The 17421-nt window shown below is 38.4% G+C and overlaps 1 protein-coding gene across 7 annotated transcripts in view; it reads left to right on the top strand.

Annotated features, from left to right (window-relative positions):
• Positions 1-370: 370 nt before the first annotated feature.
• Positions 371-17421, top strand: part of LOC149242555 (cysteine-tryptophan domain-containing zinc finger protein 3-like) — a 45828-nt gene continuing 28777 nt past the window's right edge. The window contains exons 1-8 of one of the 7 annotated variants that reach the window (XM_089374274.1): positions 371-490; positions 645-672; positions 872-1094; positions 2646-2730; positions 8885-9075; positions 9221-9622; positions 9738-11137; positions 11346-11809. In XM_089374274.1, coding sequence (XP_089230400.1) covers positions 879-1094; positions 2646-2730; positions 8885-9075; positions 9221-9622; positions 9738-11137; positions 11346-11809 — 2758 coding nt within the window. In that variant the 5' untranslated portion in view covers positions 371-490; positions 645-672; positions 872-878. Of the gene's footprint in view, positions 1095-2645; positions 2731-8884; positions 9076-9220; positions 9623-9737; positions 11138-11345; positions 11810-17421 lie in introns of all 7 variants that reach the window. The other 6 variants (XM_089374277.1, XM_089374278.1, XM_089374276.1 and 3 more) reach the window with 6 other exon arrangements.

The raw sequence follows: 17421 nt of genomic DNA, 5'->3' as shown, positions 1-17421 counted from the left end.
ATCCACAAAACCAACTCTATTAATAATTCTTCTTGATTTTTAAGACAATTTTTTTTTATAAAACGTAAAAACACTTTAATTTTCAGCGATTAAATCCACAAACTATATTAATAAACTTATTCATGATTAATTCTTCCTAATTTTCCAAATATAAAAATAATTACAAAACATAAAAACACAACCATGCTAATAAACTCATTCATAATTAACTTTTTTTTGCGCATTTAATTATTATTATTTTTTAACTCAACAATTTTATTTTACACATTATTATTATTTTTAGCCCAACCTTTTTATTATTAAAAACAAATTTTAGTTCAAATTCCATTTGAGGTTTTGCATTCCTATACCTCAAAATCTCCAGCTTTACCCACCCTTACTTTCACTTTTGGGTTTTATTGTTTGTTCTTTCTACTCCCCTTTGCGGTGGCTTAGTGTTACGGGGAATGCAGTTCTCCCAATCTCTGCAAAAGCAGTGGGTATTTTGGAGGTTAGTATGCCACTCTTCTACTCTCTATTCAATCGTATAAACAGGGTTTTCTGATCCGTACTCCGAATTCTTTTGTCTTCCCTCGGCTAATGGTGTTGATTTTCCGGCCGAATTTGTCGACCTCCCACTGGTTCGGGCGGTTTTTGGGGTTCAGTCCGCCGTATCTACATTATCTAATGCGGGTATTGATCTTTCTATCCGATCCTCGCCTCTTCACCTTCCTTATCCCGAATTCTGTATTGGGTCATTGAAATTTTGTATTGGGTAGCCAAAATTTTGCGGGTTTTGCATTGGTCCTTATTCCAGTTATGCTGGTTGGTTTGTTATTTTCTTTTTCAAATTTCTTACCGGTGGTGTTTTCGGTCCTCTTCCGGTTAAAAGTCATGTCATGCAATATGTGATTGTTGCTGTAAGGCGTTTTGATGCCATGGAGAGTACTGCTATGAACCGGTATTACCATCAGCAGCAGAAGCAGCAGCATCAGTCTAGCAGTTATTGGCAGCAAGGCTCTGATGGGCGAACAACGGAGAAGGATTATATAAGGGAAGGAGAGGCTCGCTTTGATTCCTCCAAATGTGATATAGACAATCCTTCCTCATATATTGTAAGTGGGTTTCAGCTCTGCATAAAACTCCCTTCAAATTAGTCAATTTTTAGGTTTTTATTTATGTTTATAGCGCGCACACACATCTCTCTTTAATATATTAGAGGATGTTTTGGTATTTTTTAGGTATTATATTCGATAATGTTTTGGTATTTTTTTTACCCAGTTTGCGTTCAACTTTTTAGTTTCTTCTTGCAAAGTGCAGTGTGTATTTCAGAAACCTGTCAATGTCTAAGTCGGAACCCAAGAAAATCAATCTTGATCATCAAATTGTGCTCAACAAGTCATCAAGATGAGTTTTTGTTAGTTCAGTTTTCTATATTTTGTTTTTGATTTGAGGAGGAGCATAGCAAACGTTGGGGGACGATGTGCTCTTATTGTCTTTTGCTGGTCCAACCCTAAAATGTCTATTGATTGATAATGTCTGTATATATACTCCGCTTCTCAGTGTCTATTGATCGACATGTATAGTGTTTGGATCGCAATCTGAACTGGCATTGGAATCTATTATGAGATAATTTGCCAATGTTTTTGGTTAGTGTACGTTACACATGACTAGTTTTTTAGGGACATGCAATCTGAATTGGCATTGGAATCTCTATTGCAGTGGCATGCCACCGTTATTGGTTAATTTATGCTGCTCATGAGGGTAGTTTTCCGATTATATACAATCTTATTCGCCATCGGAATCTATCTTGTGGTGGTTTGCCACCGTCATTGGTTAATCTTTGTTGCATATGCAAGTTATTTCACATTAAATACTGTTTGAATCGGTATTGGAGTCTATATTGTAGTGGTCTGTCACCATTATTGGTTACTAGTTAGTTCCATTAGTCTACATTGCATATGAAATTAGTTATCAGATGGTATACAATCTGATCGGTATTGCAGTGGTTGGTGACCATTATTGGTTAGTCTACGTTGTACATGAAGGTGGTTCCTTTTTTTTGTTTCTTTAATTTATATACTATGTAAATTTGAATTGGAATCTATATTTGGGTGGTTTGCCACTGTTATTGGTTAGTCGATGGTGCACATGAAAGAAGCTTTTCAATGGTATATAACCGTAATTGGCTTTGGAATCTCTATTACAGCGGTGTGCGGGGTTATTAGTTAGTCTATGTTGCACTACGAGTAGTTTTTTAATTGACGTCACAAGATTTCCTATTTTGTTGGGTGCATTCTTTGGGCCATTCGCTGCAGCAGCATATGCCAAGTGTGCATGCCTGCCTCTTGCTATTGGATTTGGGATCTGCATTGTTTGTCTGTATGTACCATGGTTGTATCTGGGGCCTGCATTTCTTATTCTTTCAGTGGCTGTAGTCGGGGCTATGTTAGGGTCTGCATTTTTAGTTGCCGCTGGCAGTGTGGTCTGTGCTGTATGTGGGATGTGATTTGCAGTCTTGAGGTCATATGCTGTGTATGGTAATATTCTATTTGCATTGGAAATATATAGTATAATTGAGGATCTTACCATTTGTTGCCCAATGTACCGTGGGTACTATTACAGTTGACGTAATAATTAATTTGATTTTATTATCTTCGTATCAGGATCTTAAATTGCAGAATTTACTAGGACATTTACTAGGACATTTTCAAAAGGATTTTGAGGGAGTTGTTTCAGCTGATATATCAGGTACGATTTTTGTCTTATCGCATATGCTATACTTATCTTATTGCATATCTTCTTCCATGCTAGATCTAATGTTTTGTCAACTAAACCAATTTTGGGGAAAGTTGACACTCTTTTTGCTATGATATCTCCTTAGATAGGATATGTTAGTCTGTCAGATATCTGCCTTAATATTGAATATTATGATTTATACCATATTTAGGTTCCTAACTGTTCTAAGGCCTTTTTTGCAACATTTCTGTCGTGCTATCATTTTCTCTATGTATGTTATGTTCTTATTTATTGACTAATGTAATATATGTGCAACTCATACCCAATGTGTGTAATCTAATCTCAGATATCATTTTATAGTTGATTCTCTACACATCATGCATTGAAAAGACTATAATAGTGTTAAATTATAATTGTTTTTGTCAATGCCATTAAATTCTGTGTCTTCATGTTCAAGCGGTTTTGAATAAAATGTGGTTGGTGATTATAATTTAGTAACTTTGGATATACCCTATAATACACAATGCAATATTAGTGGTCCAACTATGGGCAAATTGCTTATCCATGGAGAGACTTGTCGCATATCTCTGGCCAAGTTGTGTCTACTTCAATTCAGGGCTTCTTGCTCAATTCCCAGAATAGCACATCTGGCCCCCATCAGTCCCTGCTTACTCTCTGGATGACTTCCGCAGACAGTTCATTGTCCCCTTCTGTGTGGTTGAGGATTCAGACTAGGATACCTCTTCTTATCCCCCCCTTTTGTGCCTCGGCTTCTAGTTCCAGCTCCAGCTCCTTCTTGAGATGTTCTTGATGAGTTTTCTCTATGTATTCATTTAAATTTCCCTGTTTCTCTCTTTGAGATGGTCCTTTAGCTCATGTTCTTAGATCTGCTCCTATTGCTGTTAGCAATAGCATAGTTATAGAAGCTGATTGTGCAGCTGCTTGTGTGTTCTCACTTTGTATTACACTGTTTGTACTCTTTTAGTCTCATCTAAGTTGCACGAAACGGGGAAACGGGGAAGCGACACGAAACGCGGAAGCGAAACGAAACGCGACCTCCCCGAATTTTGGAAACGGGGAAACGCGAATATATATATATATATATATATATATATATATATATATATATATATTAAAAACATTTAAAAATTATTAATATATATATGTGCAAGACTGCAATCATAAAGCATTAATGATACATTTACTTAAACATTTTAACATTAAGATTAAATTTACATCACAATGATCACATTTACTCATGAGTCATCACATAATGAAAATAAAAATATAGGAACTGGAAAATCCAAAATCAGCCTTTATTTATATTAGTATATGAGGCTGCAAGTACAATAAAGACTATAAGGCTGCAAGAACTATAGAGACAAGTCACAAAAGACTAATCCTCATCATAACAATCCTCATCAAAAATAGAAGCAGCAGAATGCTCAACAGTGGATGGTGGTGCTGAAGAAGATGATGCACCAATTCCACTTCCAGAATCCTCCTCAATATTCAGGGCAGCAAGAGAGAGATCCAAATCAGGATTTTCTGCATCCACATCCCATTCTTTAGAAGGACCACTGTTGTATTCTGGACCCTACGAGATGCAAGGCGAAGGTTGGAGTGCACATAAACAAGATCCTCTGCTTTCTGTGAGCCCAACCTATTGCGCTTCACAGAATGAATAAAACCATAAGTGCTCCAATTCCTTTCTGCTGATGAAGAGCTTGCCACTTGTGAAAGAATACGAATGGCAAGGCTTTGCAAATGTACACCATTTGCTCCATGACAAATCCACCACCTAACTGGATTCATGGTGCTTCTCTCCTCCAAAGCTGATATATCTGCATAATCATCTATTCCTGCAGCAAAACTGGCAAATTCCTCCTTTACCTCCCTATGTAGGTGAGAAGGAAACATTCTCATTAGTGCTTTTTTCACCCCAGTAGCCACCTCTCTATCCTTATGGGGTGCCTTCCTCTTCCCATTGCTTTTAGCAATAAGCTCCCATCATAAAATTTGGGGTTCAAAGCATGTGCTAAAGTGTGCAATGGTGTATTGAAATTGTTCCACCGGTCAACAATGATTTTCTTGATCAAACCAGCAAAATGATCATCAACAAACAGAAGTTGTGGAGACTCCTGCGAAATGATTTCCATAGTTTTCTCAACCATGGAATCCATGCCATCATATACCTCTCCCAAGAAAGGTTGGTCAGTGTCAGCACTCCGGAGAAGCTCAAATGCAGGGGTTGTGAACTTTAGCAAGAAATCTACCTTGCTCCACCAATCCTCATCAAGGCACAATCTACGCACCATAGATCCCCGCTCTGAATCTGCTTGTCTCCACTCAATCCACAGTTGACTCACCACCATAGAAACTAATGCATGCTTAACCTCAACAAGGCGGCGCAACATCACGAAGTTTGAGGCATATCTTGTCTCAGCAACTTTTAACAACTCCAATTTGGAGTACTCTCGAAATATGGCCTGAGACTGGTGGTGGTTGGTGATGAATTTGATAATCTCCCTTGCATCCCCTGTGACTTCCTTTATCCAGGAAACTTTGTTGTCGATCTCCTCTAAGATCAGATTCAGATTATGGACAATGCATGGTGTCCAAAATATGTTGTCATACCTCCCCTCAATAATCAAACCTGCAGCTTTGCAAACTGGTGCATTATCCGTGATAACTTGCACCACCCTGTTAGCCCCTATTTGTTCAATAGCTTTTATAATAATATCAGCAATGAACTGTGCATCTTTCACCTCTCCTGAGCAGTCTTCTGCCTTGATAAACATTGCTCCTTTGGGGGAAGTGGCAATGATATTTATCAATGGTCTGCGCCTCATATCTGTCCAACCATCTGAGACTATGGTAACCCCAGAGCTACTCCAGGAAGAACGAATTGGAGCTAAAACGTCCTCCACAAGTTCCTTCTCATTTTTGAGAAGCTGGGTTCTGACTTTCTCATAGTTGGGCCCCTTGTACCCTTGAGGAGCTTTGTTAACTGCCCTCAACATATCTTGCCAGTAAGGAGAGCGAACAACATTGAATGGGATACCACATGCATAAATGCACCTGGCAACTCTGGAATCAGCTTCTTCTCTTGCTTGCACATTCACCAATCTAGCAATTCTGCTATCCTGAACTGATTGGGATGCCCCTGAGCCTCTGGTATGTTTGGGTGCTGCTTGTTCATGTTCTTGACTGTGACCCAGACCACCTCTCCTCTTTCTTGCTTCAACTACAATCCTTGGCTCAATGTTAGATGTAGCCTGAGTATGCTCATCATGCCTCCTCTTAGTACCATCCGCCTCATCTTGCTCTCTTTGATATGCCCTCCTTACCAACGGATCTGCTGTTTTTGTGCAACCCACAATCCCCTGTCCTCCTCCATGCAACAGATGCGCCTTCACTCTTGGGTAGGAGCCCTTGTACGTAATATTGCAAAGAGTGCATCGCCATTCCCATGAGCCACCACCTCCACATTTTTGAAGCTTCACCACATGCCTCCAAAGAGGATAATATTCAGCCCTTGGGTTGGCCCTAGGGTTTGAAGTTGTAGCTGCACTTTGGCTGGAAGCCATTGCTGCAAAAATAAATTAAAAAAACAAATCTGTAAATAATAAATTTATAAAAACGTTTTTCATATTTTTGGCTGTATAAACCTTAGAAAAATTAAAGAAATAGTAAGGAAAAAACTAAGAAATAAATGTGGCTTACCCAAATGAATTATCTGTGGCTGAATCTACCCTAAAATGCCAGAAAAGAGGAGAAATATGGTTGTAGCTGAGCCAAATCTGCTGCAAAAATAAATTTAAAAAACAAATCTATAAATAAAAAACGTTTTTCAGCAATTTAGCTGCATAAACCCTAGAAAATTTGAAGAAATAGTAAGAAAAAACTAACAAAATGAATGTGGCTTACCCAAATTAATTTTCTGTGGTTGAAACTACCCGGAAATGCCAGAAAAGAGAAGATAAATATGGCTGTAGCTGAGCCAAATCTGCTGCTACAGAAATCTCTTGCTGAAATCTCCTTCTCTTGCTGCTGAAATCTCTTTCTCCCGCTGCTGAAATCTACTTTGCTCAATGCTCAAAACACCAGCTACTGAAACAACTGCCAATCTCCAAGAGAAACTCCTTGCTGAATAGTGTGATGAGAGAATGAGAGGCACAACTCTTTTATAACTTTAGAAACGCTTTCTAGAAGTGATTAGAAACCCTAAGCTAAACCCTAAACTAATTAGGAATTTTTTTTTTTAAAAAAACAAGTGCTTTTTTACAGGAAACGGGGCCCGTATGGCGTGGAAACGAGTTTCCGTCCGTACGGGCGCGTTTCCATCTCGGGAAACGCGCCCGTACGGACGGAAACTCGTTTCCACGCCGTACGGTACGGGGAAACCCGTTTCCGTTTCGTTTCCGTACGGAAACGGACCCCTGCCCAGCGTTTCCTGCTACTTAGAGTCTCATTGACCTGCTTCTGTGGTCATTTGTTGGACATTAATAAGATTATCTTATCTTTTTGAGCCGAGAGGTTCATTCTACAGTCCAGTATGAGGGAGATGTGTGAGTCCGTCCATCCGTCCAGTTGACATGTGCCCCCTTTAAAATAAAAAAAACAAATTATGCTCTAAATAGGAAAATAATGTCAGCTATAATAAAAAAAATTATGCTGTAAAGTAATTAGAAGTTAAAAAAATGCGTTAGTAAGATGTTTAAACCTGATAGTTTTCAAAAATATTTCAATAGGAGATTTAAATAAACTACTTGAAGATCTATGTTAATTAATTTATGTTGATATCAAGTTCAACTTCATATATATCTATATATAGAAAAAATGTTAAAATAAAATATTTTAATGTTGTATATAAAAAAATATTTAATGTGGGTTATCAATAAAATATTTTAATACGAATTAATATTGACATATACTTAAATATATTAATAATAAAAAACCATTTTAATTTGCCTTTATAAAATATTTTAATGTCAATTATGTATATATTATATATCATTTAAAAAAAATTATGTATATATCATGAAAAAAATTAAGTTTTTATGGTTAAAATGTTTATTTTGTCCTATATATATATACTCTATATAGCATTCAAAAATACAATTTAGACAATGAAAAATAACACGTTGTATTTTGCACTCTAAAGAAGTTTGCACGTGAAGAAATTTGATCCCTCTCGGCACATTTTAGATCCGTACTTAAGATAGATCTATATGCTGATCTACAAAATAATTCCCATGACAAGGATACCAGTTGCCATAATAGAATTATACTATGTCAAGATGTGATTCACTTATCTCTTGCCTCACATTACCTGTTCACATGATTTTATAGAGACCTCAAATCCTATCTAACCCACATCTCGTGTATGATGCAAATAAAAAGTTAATAATGATTCTGAGCAGAAATCATGGTCTATGGAAATTTGTCTGTGTTCTCATGTACTTGCTTGGCATATGTAGGTGAAAATGCAATCTTATCGATTTTAATTATAAAACTGTCATCATGTCATGAGTAAATATTGGATGTACCCTGTTGCATTATGGTGTGCCAGTTAACTTTTTCTTTCTGAAATACATGTCCAAAATGTGTTGAAATTCGGTAGTACCAGGATTGAAGTGCATTATGTGGGAAGTTGGTGATGTGTCTGTGCCACATAGTGTGAGGTACAGAAATTTGTCTATCTGAATTATGGGATATTATATAAGTTCTCATAATGCTCAACTGCAGTCCCGATGAGAAATATGATAGAAGTGTCAGCTATCAGAGGTATCATTACATCACATGCACTAACAAATGACAGTTAAAATTGTTGAAAAAATGTTGCGGTAAAGTACTTTCAAAATAATGCCAGTAAACTCAATTTAGTATGTAACGTTTGGTTCAATAAATTGGAATAAAAACAACTCAACATGCCCCAAATTTTCTGCCCAAGGACATCTTGACAAGATTGATATTGTGCCAACTTTCAAATGTGATATTTGCTGGTGACCCACACAATTCTAATGAAAGATTTTGGTGTGGTCCCTTTGAAGCTGTAGTATTTGGATTCGCTTTACTTGTATGGTGCTTTCTAAAGTTGTGCTTTACTTGTATAGTGCTTCCTAAAGTTGTTTTGCATTGTTGTCTTTTACATGTTGAACAGTGAACTGTATAGACTCTACAGAGTTCCCTAAAAATTTGTTTGTGCGGAATTCACGCAACCCCATGTTTGGAATGTATGGCTCATTTTTACCAGCGGTAGAGAAGTCTCCTTCAAGATTGCTACAACAGAAATCTCTGATGCCAGTGCAGAACTACAACTTGCAAAGGCCCACAAACAACGAGTCTATGATGGTATGTTTGACTTTAAACCTTGACATATTTGATATCAGTAATTATAAAAAGTTAATTGGTGAAATAATTAGGGTGAATGAGAGACTAATGGAGATACATTAGATCAATAGTTTCACCATATTTAGATCATTTTTTTAACTAACAGCATATATGGCAGAAGACTGCTAGACCAGTAAATGCTGATCCGCCTTCAAAGTTATGTTCAATTGCAAAGGGAAGTTCATCTGAAACAGGAACCAGAGAAGTGAGAGTAGTTGATTTTGCAAATAGAAGTTTGACTGCAAATGATGTGAAGGTTGATGAAGCACTTTCTATGAAACAAGGGCCAATACTTAGTAATTTGACTGGTGAAGAAAAGAAGAAATGGAAATTGCGTTTTAAATTGAATTCTGACTATGTTTCCAACCACAAAAATACTGCAATTTACACTGACTTAGGGCTTCAGCCTTCTACTTCCCCATCACTTGAAAGTAGCCCCAATAAAAGTCAGATGGATTTGACTGAAGCAGAGAGCCTACCTGATTTGAGTCCTTTATCTATAATTCAGGTAAGCATTTTCCTTCCTATTTTGTTTTTATTAGTCTTGTGGAGTGAATCTCATTATGAGAGCCTCTTTTCATGAAGTATGATTTTGGATGCCTTACATGACAAATTCAAAGCAGATTATGACATCGTATGAAATACCCGGTGATTCTATTCTTTCACCTCTTCCGAAAAGTATTTTGGAATTGTCGGCGCAAAAGAATGAACCATATAAAAATGACAGTACAAGCAGGACAGAGAAAACACAGCTGAAGGAAGAGCCTATACTAAATAGCTGTGCTTCTGAGTTTAGGAATGACAATCAAGCGCAAAAGCCAAGGAAATATACACACAGTGAAATTTCTCAAGGTGATACAGCCAAGAAAGTGAAGAATGACGCTGAGAAAAATAGTAGAATGGCTAAAGATTCGGATTCTATTTTGTCAAATATTTCATCAAAACCTCTGTTTAAAGGGTCATTTGAAGATAACAGACAAACAATAAGTGCTTCTAACATAGGAAAAAATATTACAAAGGGAACAGGTTTAAGAACAGAGGAATCCAACAGTTTAGCAAAAGATGGTGATGCTTTTTTATTGAAAGTTGGACAGAAGGAAGCAGATATTTATGGAAATACAAGAAAATTCTCTAAGAATAAAAAGGGTCTTATGCTACACTGTGAGAAGGAAACTTATAAAAAGGAAGGGCAAGACCAAGTTAAAGGAGCAGTATCGGAGATTAGTGACAAAGATTTTGTCTCTGATGCAAAAAAGACAATTGATTTCAATCAAGTGACAAAAGAAAGTTTATCAAATATCTCCAATGCTCATAACGACAAGAATGTTTTGAATGATGGAGCAAAGGGAACTACGGGAGAGGACGTTGAGCAAGTAGTCATTCATAAAAAGGCTGGTACAAATAAGGCTTATGGAAAGGACTGTGTGTCCCAAAATCTAAAAAGTAACATTAATATATCTAAAAAAACAACAAAGGGACAAAACAAAGAGTGTTTAACAGCGTCACGCAAAGACAAAAGAAAAGAAATGTATGATAAGGATTCTTTGTTGTCTCAAACTTCTGCTCAAGGCAATAAAGAGCACAAAGTATCATTGAAAGTAACTGCTAAGAACTTCTATGCAGATGGTGCAAAAGTTGCCAAGAATGAACAAGTTGATGTTAAGAGAGAAGTCAATGTTGCTTACTGTAAGGATATTGTGAAACAAGCAAAGTTTGAATGCTTTGATAGAGAACCTTCAAAGGGGAACAAAAAGGAAAATGACAGAGAGCTTGTTGGTGAATCTGATTTCAAAAAAGGGCAAAATACTTCTGTGAGCAAAGATCACGTTTCAAATATTGTTGGTACTCAGCCTCTGCCAGCACAGACTCCCACTCAGGATCCTCCATTGGGACTAGCTGCTCCTGTTATGATTAATGATAACTGGGTTTGCTGTGATTTATGTGAAAAATGGCGCTTGCTTCCATTTGGAGTAGAACCCTCTTCTCTTCCCAAAAAGTGGCTCTGCCGTATGCTCTCTTGGCTGTAAGTCTCCTTGTTTTTATTTTTATGAAATTTTATCAGATGATGAATTGGATTTACAATGTTTCTTTATGTCTCATTCCTTGTGTTGGGCCATGTGATCATTGCTAAAGCCTAGCAAATTTAATAACATTCCATTCTCAAACAATAGTTCTAGACTTTTAATTTTGTTTTTTGCCTACCTCACTATTTTTATTTTTATTTTGAGCAGGCCTGGTATGAATCGCTGTGATGTCCCTGAGCAAGACACTACACAGGGACTGTATAATCTGTATGGAATTTCGCAAGCTCAGGTCCAGTCAGAGGCAAATCAAGGGAAGATTGAACTTCCAGCTGCTGTTGCCTCTGCACCTTTGCATGATACTAAACAGGCATACCAGATTCAGGAGCCAAAAGCTCTACAGTCAAGTAAAAAGATTGGCAATATGAAGAAAGGGGTTGTGCAGAGGAGTTTGCTCAATGTATCAGACTCGGTTAAGCTTTCAAGTTCCATTGTAGGGAAGAAAGAGCTTCCAAGTGTAAATAGTAAGATTGAACTATCTGAATCACATATGGAGAAATCTTATGGCAGCATAAGTTTATCACACTCTGATGATGAAGCAAATTTAATTGGAGCAGGAAAACAAAAGCATCCAGTTAGAGAGGAAAAGCCGAAAAGAATACTTGGAAGCAAAGGTATGCAAATTGTTGCTGCATTTGTTAAAATTTGTTGGAACATATGTTGTTTATGGTTGGGAAGTTCCGACAGAAAATAAATGCATATTAGGCCTACCTATCATTCTACCTATCATTTTAAGAACATTCTGCTGATCTGAGAAAATATTGTTTGGGGAGTAGTTCTCTCTTACATCATAATTGTGTAGCATGTTTGACACCAACATATGCTGTTGTAAATTTGCAATAACAATTTGAATGGCTAGCTTTTGTCAAGATCATAGTATTCAAAATCTGAACTGGTGACTGGACTGGTCCACCTGTCAAACTGGGTTTAAAACTGGAATTGGTCAAACCGGGACTAGTCAGATCTCAACGAAGCAGTCTTTAAAAAATACGTGAAATAATTATTTGTTAATGAAAAAACTATTTTTAAGATTTAAAACCATGATTCCAAACCAATAGAGACAAAATATGCAAAGTTTGCTCACCTATATACCATGTAAAGGTGGATATATCAAAATGGCATTGAGTGCAATACTTATCAACATCAAAATACATAATCAATGAGGCTCTAAATGGCCTCTAGAGTCCAAAAACAATACTACAAGCTATGGGGCCATTGGCCTACTACAAGTCCACATATTGAGTGATCAACATGATCAAACTCATCACCACTACTAGACATGGGATCATCAACATGAGCTACGTAAATAAGCTGGATCAGAGTTTGAGAACTCCTAAAACTCCTCTGCAACCTCGGTAGCAGTGGTAGTAATAACAGCAAAATGTGAAAATTTCATCTATTGCAGCAACAGGAAATTATTCTTCTAACTGTGAATTTAATTGTCTAGTTATTTGCTACGACAAAGAATGAATAAAATCACAACTGCAATTTTAACCATAAAAATACTGCGGAAAAATAGAAAGCTGGAAACTGAGAAATTCTATCCCACAAAATTTTGACACCGTTATTTTTGGACAATCGTTCCCGGAAAAACCCAACTTGGGAAAATCGGTGTAGCAGATGAAGGTTTTATTATTATTATGCAGCAGAAATTTTGAGTACAATAAAATGATGCCAAACTAGTGTTTCTATCTGAGAGAAATACTGGCCAAAATATTTGAGAGAATTTTGCCCCCCTCTCCAAGTAATCTTGACTCACTCTGGATGAATTGCGTCAACTTTTGCGCAGTCCCTTGTACGTTCAGCCCTAAAATCCCTTTGAATCAGAAATGTTGCTTGGCTCTGTTGCTAGAAGTTTCTATCCAGGCCATCTAGAAATTTTCCTGGCCTCTGGCACTTGGAACAACCCACTCCACAGTGAAATTGAACTGCACTTATTGAGGCACCGAGGAACCCTTGTGTAGCCTTGTGGAGAATAATTTCGACTTCCTCTTCTAACTCCTAAGGATCCGGACCTCTGGAAAATGTCTATGTTGCCCTCTGTCACCAGCCTACTCTATCATTGGCTTGATCTCGCTGTTGAATCACCTGCTATTGGGAAATCGAACTGCCTAGATCACTGAGTATCTGCAATTGGTGCTCTTTTCATCTACCCATCAACTTCTTATAATCCTCTGTTGGGGCTCCAACGATCAAGATTAAATTTTAATCAAGGGCCAAGATCATATCAAAGTCAAGCCGTGTGAGTTTCCCGAGAATTTTCACCTTGACTTAATTAATTTTGATTAATTAACTAGTTTTCCTAAGTTTAGACTTATGAAACATTAAAAAATAGGTTAATAGTTTAATTAAGTCATCCCTAGGTGGAATTCCCAGAAACGATTTTTGGGTTTTGGAGATCTCATGTGTTTTAGCCTCTCCACAAAGTTACGAGACTAGAACACATCCGATGCTACAAAAACTAAGACTCCCTCTTAGGGAGGATTTTGTTCTAGTGCTGCACACCTTGCCACAACACGCTGTCTTTGTACCATCTCCTGTCACGCTGTTGATGTCCGGTTGTTGCTGCCCACCAACCATTGCGCAACTCTGATGCTGCATCCATGCCGCAATTGACACTACTATACTGTTGCCAACTCTGATGCTCCATCCATGCTGCTGCTGACACTGCTATACTGTTGCCAACTCAGTATTTGCACATAAACTCCCTCTCATCTGTTGTTGCTGCAATTGCAACTATTGCATCTGAGAAGCATCCAAAATAATTTGTCCCTACTATTGAAACGAGTTCTCCACCATACCCATTTGTTCTTTAAATAGACGAACTTAGCTCTCCCTAGAGCTTTCGTGAGTATATTTGGATTTTGGAACCTGCTCTTCTGTGGGAACATACTGTACCTGGACCGCTCCACGCTGCACATAATCTCCGATGAAATGACACTGAATATCGATGTGTTTCAACCTATCATGAAACACTGGATTCTCAAAGAGCTTAATGCAACTTTGATTATCACAATCGCCTCCATCCTTTGCTTGAAAAAGCTTACTAGTAGCTTCCGAAGCCATATAACTTTGCATGTAACTGTGCTTGTTGCCATATATTTTGCTTTTGTAGAGCTCAGTGCTACTAACTTCTGCTTCCTGCTACACCAAGAGACCACCCCTAATCCAACGCTAAAGCAGTACCTAGAGGTACTTGTCCTGTCCACTAAACTGCTTACCCAATCTGCATTTGTGAACCCACATAGTTTGACGTCATTCCCTCGGGTATATCTCAACCCATACTCGGCTGTACCATGCCAATACCTCAACAAATACCTCGCTATTGCCCAAAGTATCCTCTTTGGTTCTACCATAAACTGACTGAGGGTATTCACTGTGAAACAAATATTTGGCCTAGTGTTGACCAGATACATGAGAGAATCGATAAGCTGTCTATACAAGGTGGGGTCGACATCCTTATCATCTGATGCATCTATCTTCTTCCAGTTGGTGATCATGGACATAGACATGGGTCTACAATCATGCATTGTGAATCTCTTCAGAATATCTGTAGCGTATATTTCCTGGCCAAGGAAGATCTCCTCATCCTTTTTGCCACACTTCCAATCTTAGGAAATAATGCATCAACGCGAAATCCTTCATATCAAAGTCTGCTTCTAGGTTCCTCTTGCAGTCCTTTATGAGCCCTGATGATCTTGTCAAGAAGAGATCATCCACATACAATACTAGGATGAGTGGCTCACCCTCTACCATCAGATAGTGAAGGTTGGGATCTACGTCCCTCTTGACGAATCTCATCTGTTGCATGTAGCTGTCAATTCGACCATACCATGCCCTGGGAGCATGCTTGAGCCCGTATAGAGCTTTCTTTAGTTTGCACACATGAGTGTGCGTCTCATGAGTTTGAAAGCTCTCTGGTTGTTCTATGTACACCTCTTCCTCTATCACCCCCGTTCAAGAATGTTGTCTTGATGTCCATCTGGTGAATCTGCTATCCCATTTGAGTTGCTAGGGATATAACTGACCAAATAGAAGTGTATCTTGCAACTGGGGCGAAGGTATCCTCATAATCTACTTCTCCACGTTGCCATCTGCAACATATTTGATTTTGTAGATCCATTGAGATCCTACAACTGACTTGCCCTCAGGCCTCGACACCACCTCCCAAACATTGTTTGTCATGATAGAGCTGTATTTTTCTGCCATGGCATTTACCTACACTTGATGTTGTGTGACTTCCTGAAAGATGGAAGGTTCTGTAACTTGAGCTACCAATGCTTGATATCTGTTAGGTTGTCTGCGATCTCTCTTGTTTGTCCTAGGAGCTCCAATAAACTCCTCTGCATCTCTCAATGTTTGATGAACCTCTCCGCTGGCTCGACCACTAGTAGTGGGAGGTTCAACCAACTCCTCTTCATCCTGCCCCTGTTGCTCTGTCTCCTGAGATCTCACTGGATTCCCTGCTCTTGAGGAAATGCTAGTACAATACTGGTTACTGTACCAGATCCTTGTAATTGTCCCACTGGCTGCCCTTGTGGTTGGACCAATGGAGCTTTAGCTGGCTGATTCTGATCACCTGCAGGCATCTCACGAGATCTCTTAAAAGCTTGATCTTCCATGCCTCAACCCATAGAAATCTAGTCAAATCCTAGTCATATAACTTTGCTTTTACAACCCCAACTATGGTTTTGTTTTTCCTCTCCGCTACCCCATTTTGCTGTGGATTATATCGATCTGTCCACTCTCTTTTGATGCCTTCCTTCGCATAAAAATATGTGAAGTCTTTATCAATATACTCTCCACCATTATCTGAGCGAAGCACCTTCATCTTCTCCCCTGTCGCATTCTCCATGAGAGCCTTAACTCCTTGAAACGATCAAAAGACCTCATCCTTGCTTTTCAAGAAGTAGATCCATGTTTTCCTGCAATGGTCATCAATAAAGGTGACGAAGTATTCGGCACCATTGAGAGCTCTAGTGGACGTCGGGCCAAAAATATCTAAATGTATAAGTTCTAACATGCCATTTGCTCTGCTGCCACTTCTTGGGAATGCTGCCTTAACATACTTCCCAGGTATGCATCCTTTGCTCACATCATCGTGTTCCGTGCCATGTTCTTGAACCCCTGTTACTGTTTCCTTGAGCATCTTGAGTGCTCCATGTTGTAGATGTCTTGTTCTCCTATGCCATAGTTCATTCAGTTGCTTCCCATTGCTACTGTTATTGCTTATTAGTGCCATTGGAGAATCGAGCTGTAATCTATTCAATTTGTTGCTTCAAACTCCCATTTGTTTTACCTTCTTCCAGCTTGAGTGTTTGACAAACACTTTCTTCCCTACTAAGTGGACATCATATCCCTTATCTTGTAACTGGGATATTGAAATCAGTTTCATACCCAATATTGAGACATGCAATACATCTGTAGCGCTGGTTCTTGCTCTTGACTCCCTCTGAAAATCGATGGTACCTCTCCCTATTCGAGTACACTTCATTATGTTCCCCATCATTATCTAGAAGTCCATCTGCTCCTCCTTGTAGCTAGAGAAATATTATCTAACCCTTGTCATATGAGTTGACGCTCCACTGTCTATATACGAGACACCCTGTGAAGCTGATCCTGATAAGCAAGCAAATTTGTCTTCCAACGTGGAAGGCGGATCTGAAGCCTCATGAATGTCAATTATGTCCATGGTCATAATTTTTTTTTTGTGTGTTATTCCTCTTTCACCCGACGTTGATTCTGTTGCTGCAAAACCCTCTGCGTCTAACCAAGGAATTTGCTCAGCGAAAATTTGAGCTGCTGTTGCTCCCTCTAACTGCCGGAATCACTATCTTGGGCAACTTCGAATTTTTTGCAAGCCTGCAACTGAAAACCGAACTCTTAGCCCAACAATTCGAACTACCTGTCTGGGTACTGCGTAGCTTTTGAGAAAACTTGCTTGCTACTCCCTTTGATTAATGAAATTCCCTTCTCCGCTTCTGAGCTTCCCTGCTGACCACTCATGCTTTGATGCCATGTAAAAATTTCTTCTATTGCAACAACTTGAAATTATTCTTCAAACTGTAAATTTAATTTTGCAGTTTATTTGCTACGACAAACAACGAATAAAATCACAATTGCAATTTTCACCATAAAAATACTGCGGAAAAATAGAAAGCTAGAAACAGAGAAATTCTAGCACACAGAGAAAATTTTTACACTGTTATTTTTGGACAATCGTCCT

The sequence above is a fragment of the Pinus tabuliformis genome, chromosome 8, assembly GCF_031772625.1.
Source record: "Pinus tabuliformis cultivar Carrire ecotype Pingquan chromosome 8, CPIR1, whole genome shotgun sequence".
Classification (NCBI taxonomy): domain Eukaryota; kingdom Viridiplantae; phylum Streptophyta; class Pinopsida; order Pinales; family Pinaceae; genus Pinus; species Pinus tabuliformis.
Note: the sequence above shows the minus strand (reverse complement) of the source record. Positions and strands in the feature narration are given on the sequence as shown.